The following is a 4,117-nucleotide window of genomic DNA, read 5'->3' as shown; positions in this document are numbered from 1 at the left end:
AATTAAATTAAATTAAATGGCTGGCACAATATACTGTAAAATCATTACACAAAGTAAGCAACCATTCTAAAAACTACAAAGTTCCTCAGATCCTAAGTGTGTTACTCTGTTAGCCAGTGCACTCAATAAACTCCAAAAACGACTACTCAAAACTCACCTGATCAAAGATCTGATCAAAAGGAGGCCTTCTATCAGGTTGTTCACTCCAGCACTGCTTCATTAACTGGATGCATTCCAGTGGAGCTTGATCTGGAGCTACAGTGGGCCTGCACATAGGCGGAGGTTTCTTCACCTTCCTTATTATCTCTGTTGATACAATAATCATGTCTTTGCTTATAAAGAGATGCCAAATTTCACTGATAATACCTGTCCAGTTACTGTTGTAACAGCCTGTTTACTATAAAGCTGGTTCATCAAACTAAGAGCAGTAGATCTTGTAGACTGTCTTTATAACTAACCTTCAGGAGACAAGCCGAGCATGCAGTATGGCGCTCCTCTGACCACTACTTCTTGAAGTATAATTGCAAAACTGTACACATCTCCTTTATAAGTTCCTTTCCGTGGACTTTCAGGGTCTCTGAGAAATTCAGGAGCTGTCCAGAATAGATCTGAGTGACAAAGAATTGCCTTATCATGTTTTTGTTTAATATCAGAGAATTAGATGGAATAAAAGTGAGATTTGCATTATAAATAAACCAGATTTAAAAAAAAATAAACACCCATACCCTCTAGAGGTGGGGTCTCCTTTGGAGCTTTCTGGGTCTCAAGAATCTCATTGTAACCATAATCAGTGATCTTTAAGACAAAACGGCCATCTACTACACAATTACGAGACTTCAGGTGCCCATGAGGAAATTCCCTGTGGTGAAGATATTTCATGCCCTATTGGATGGTACCAGAAACCATCAGATTTTAACGTCGACAAAGATATATATAAGGACATTATAAATGCATTTGAAAATAATCTGGAGATCATTAGAAGTTTGCATTTTTACATTAATATTCATCAAAATATTCAAAAGTACCTTGATGAGATCCAGCACTAAGGAGGATTTAAACATCCAGTCCAGTTTGACATCTTCATTACGGAGGAGGTCATGTAGACTCCCCCGTGAACAGTGTTCAGTCACAATGGCAAACATCTCACAATCGGTGAAGAACCCCAAAAACGGATTGACATTTTCATTCCGTAGGTCCTTCATCTGGGAATTATAAAGATGATAGGAAGTGTCACTCAAAGAACAAGATCATACCAAACTGTTAGCTTTAAATGAGTGTTTTGAGCCATACCTTGGTGAAGATCTTAGTGGTGCTCTGTTTAACCTCTTTGAAGTCTCCCTCCTTAAACTTTTTTAGCCACACCCAGTCGCCCTGCAAAGATCAAAATGATTTAAATTGTCAAGTTGAAATGCTATGGTGTGATCAATAAATAAAATGAAATGACTCATAAAATCACCTCATAGACAGCCACGTTTGAAGTTTCATGTGTTGCTGTTGCCATGCTATTCACAGAGCGGGAAAGTTCACCTGTGCTCTTCTCCTCAATGTAACTTTTTGAATCACAAAGATCTTCAAGGGTGATTTTCTGTGAGCAAAGAGATTACACATAGAAAATATGTCATGATTATGAAGGTGTCATGTCAGTCTTATGCACACCCCTTCAAGTAAAGTGTTACCATATAATATAACATTTGAAAAAAAAAAAAGAGCTTAATGTTTAAAGAAAGCAGCTGGTAAGGTGATGCATACTCTCTTGCTCAGCTGAGGGTTGATGAAGGTCAGGTCCTCAAGCGTAAGCAGGATTCTGTTGGGCCCTTTGATCAGCTGGATTTTTTGGATTCGCCTCCTACAAAGATCAGACAAGTTCACGCACAACTTCTTGTATCTTCTATATATTCATAAAATGAAAAAATCATAGGATCTTATCAAAACCACAGCAATATTACCTTATGAATAGACTTAGACCAATAGAACCAAGAACCATAATGAGGACAATCACAAACGCTATGACAACATATATAATTTCCACACCTAAAACACAAAAGAATAAATTAGTCAACAAATGCATAGCATATGTTACTAATTATACATAATATCATAAGCATCAGTTAAAAGTGATTATATAAAAATACTAAAGTCATACTAAAATTGTAATTATTTTATGCTAATTATTTGACTTTTATAATAATAATAATAATAATAAAATTATGCAGTTATGATGTGACTGTGACAATGATCATATGAAAACAGCAAATGTCATAATTGTTAGCATGATTAAAAAATAAAATATTACTGTTTAATTTAAATGATTGAATGTAATTTTATTTAATTATTTCTTTAAACTATTTGGCTTTGAATAATAATAAAAATAACAATGTTTAATAATGATTATTTACAACACAATATTGAGCTTAAAGATATTCGTTTTATTTTTACAGTGCTTATATACAGAGAGAGAGACAGAGAGAGAGAGAGAGAGAGAGAGAGAGAGAGAGAGAGAGAGAGAGAGAGAGAGAGAGAGAGAGAGAGATGCTAATGTAACTATAATTTAATTGTAATTATTCATTTTAATTTATTATTTCTGTTAAAAATTTTATTTATTATTTGTAACAAAAAAAAAATTAACCGATATTTTCTTTAAAATATTTCTTAAAAGAATAATAATAATAATATTTAATATTGATCATAAAATAACTAATAACATTTCTTAAAATTATTTGAATTTGAATGTTATTATTTTTTAATAATAATAATAATAGTAATGCTGGTGACTTTTAAGCTGAAAAACTGACACCATTAAAAGTCAAATATCTGTTTCTCATCTGTTTCTCATCTCATCAAATATCTGATCAACACTGTGTAAAATGAGTATGAGTTTGTGTGGGTTTGTTGTACCTCCTGAGCAGATGGCATTGGGGTCAAACCAGCAGCTGGAGTCTGAAGGTGGAGGTGAACCTGCAGGGAAATTAATGTACGTGCCGGCAAACAGCACCTTATCTAACGTCAGGTTCACATAAAAGCAGCGATACAGTTCAGATCCCCAGCCATCAGTGTCTAAGATCACATAGTCGGTTTGCCCATTCCCTTGGCCATCCGTGCGGATATTCTGGTTGAACCCGGAAAATGTAATGTTCCTCGTGAAGGAAGCCAGGTTGGACCCGGAGAACCACTTACCAGCTCTTCTGGCATTGTGCATGGACTTGGCAAGGAGGTACAAACTGTTGTAGATTGTACCAAAGAGCGGAGAGACCTGAAATGTAGCAGAACATTTTAACGTAGAGTTTTATGCATGTGTACAAATAAGACTCACAAATGTTTCAAAGTGCACACCTGCTCTGGCTCTTGTGACACCATCAGTTCTCCAAGTCGTTTGGCCATATTGTACGCTTCGTTGAATGACATCAGCTCTGACTCTATGGTGATGGTGAGTACAGCGTCATAGGCTTTGCGCAGTTTGGTGTTGTTTTGCAGTGGGGAGTAGGTGGTGTTGGTGTAGGGCAGGCTGTACAGAAGGGTGTCGTATGGTATAAACACATATTGACCCTTTGTCAATCCCATGTCATGGGCCTTCATCAGGAATGAAGTTTGTTGCTCTCCTCCAATGAGTGCTGAGTGCATGCACATAATGATGACTGAAACACACATGAAAAATAAATTCATTCACGTTGAATCGTAATTTTAAAAATATGTTTTACTTCATTTTTAAAAAGACAGTTGAAGAAATTGAACAAACCTTTAAACAAAAAATTTAACAAACAGGAAAATGTTTACGAATGTTTGTTTCACATAAATATATTTAATTGAGTAATAAATGTAGTGAATGCATTTACGCACAGGTTTAAATAAATGCTTTTTTGTTTGCTTGTTAAAGATAAAGCAACTTTTGACCACTGTAGCAAAAGAAAGTGAAATGATGATATGAAGCAAACTTTCAGCTATCATCTGTTCAATCTTATATGATCTATTTCAGTAACTACAGGATTTTGATAGCAGTGGTTTTTGTGTGTTGTTGGTTTTAAATACCATGTTCTCTCTCTTTAAAAAATTATAGATACATTAGTATGATAATAATTCTAAATATAGTATAAAATATTATGTATACACACATATATATATA

General features: G+C 34.7%; 1 protein-coding gene across 2 annotated transcripts in view; it reads right to left on the bottom strand.

The window, feature by feature from the left end:
• LOC107682463 (retinal guanylyl cyclase 2-like) overlaps positions 1 to 4,117 on the bottom strand; it is a 10,264-nt gene that overhangs the window by 3,674 nt on the left and 2,473 nt on the right. For both annotated transcript variants that reach the window (XR_001633500.1, XM_016478693.1), the window contains exons 3-12: positions 3,331 to 3,632; positions 2,896 to 3,250; positions 1,947 to 2,031; positions 1,750 to 1,846; positions 1,457 to 1,585; positions 1,291 to 1,371; positions 1,026 to 1,202; positions 726 to 882; positions 459 to 608; positions 158 to 306 (exon numbers count right to left, since the gene is read on the bottom strand). Coding sequence is in view for 1 of the 2 variants with exons in the window: in XM_016478693.1 (XP_016334179.1) it covers positions 158 to 306; positions 459 to 608; positions 726 to 882; positions 1,026 to 1,202; positions 1,291 to 1,371; positions 1,457 to 1,585; positions 1,750 to 1,846; positions 1,947 to 2,031; positions 2,896 to 3,250; positions 3,331 to 3,632 (1,682 nt within the window). In the remaining variant the exon portion in view is untranslated. The remainder of the gene's footprint in view (positions 1 to 157; positions 307 to 458; positions 609 to 725; positions 883 to 1,025; positions 1,203 to 1,290; positions 1,372 to 1,456; positions 1,586 to 1,749; positions 1,847 to 1,946; positions 2,032 to 2,895; positions 3,251 to 3,330; positions 3,633 to 4,117) is intronic.

This window comes from Sinocyclocheilus anshuiensis, unplaced genomic scaffold, assembly GCF_001515605.1.
Source record: "Sinocyclocheilus anshuiensis isolate Anshui unplaced genomic scaffold, SAMN03320099.WGS_v1.1 scaffold1170, whole genome shotgun sequence".
In the NCBI taxonomy this organism is placed as follows: domain Eukaryota; kingdom Metazoa; phylum Chordata; class Actinopteri; order Cypriniformes; family Cyprinidae; genus Sinocyclocheilus; species Sinocyclocheilus anshuiensis.
This window is presented reverse-complemented; position numbering and strand designations above follow the sequence as displayed.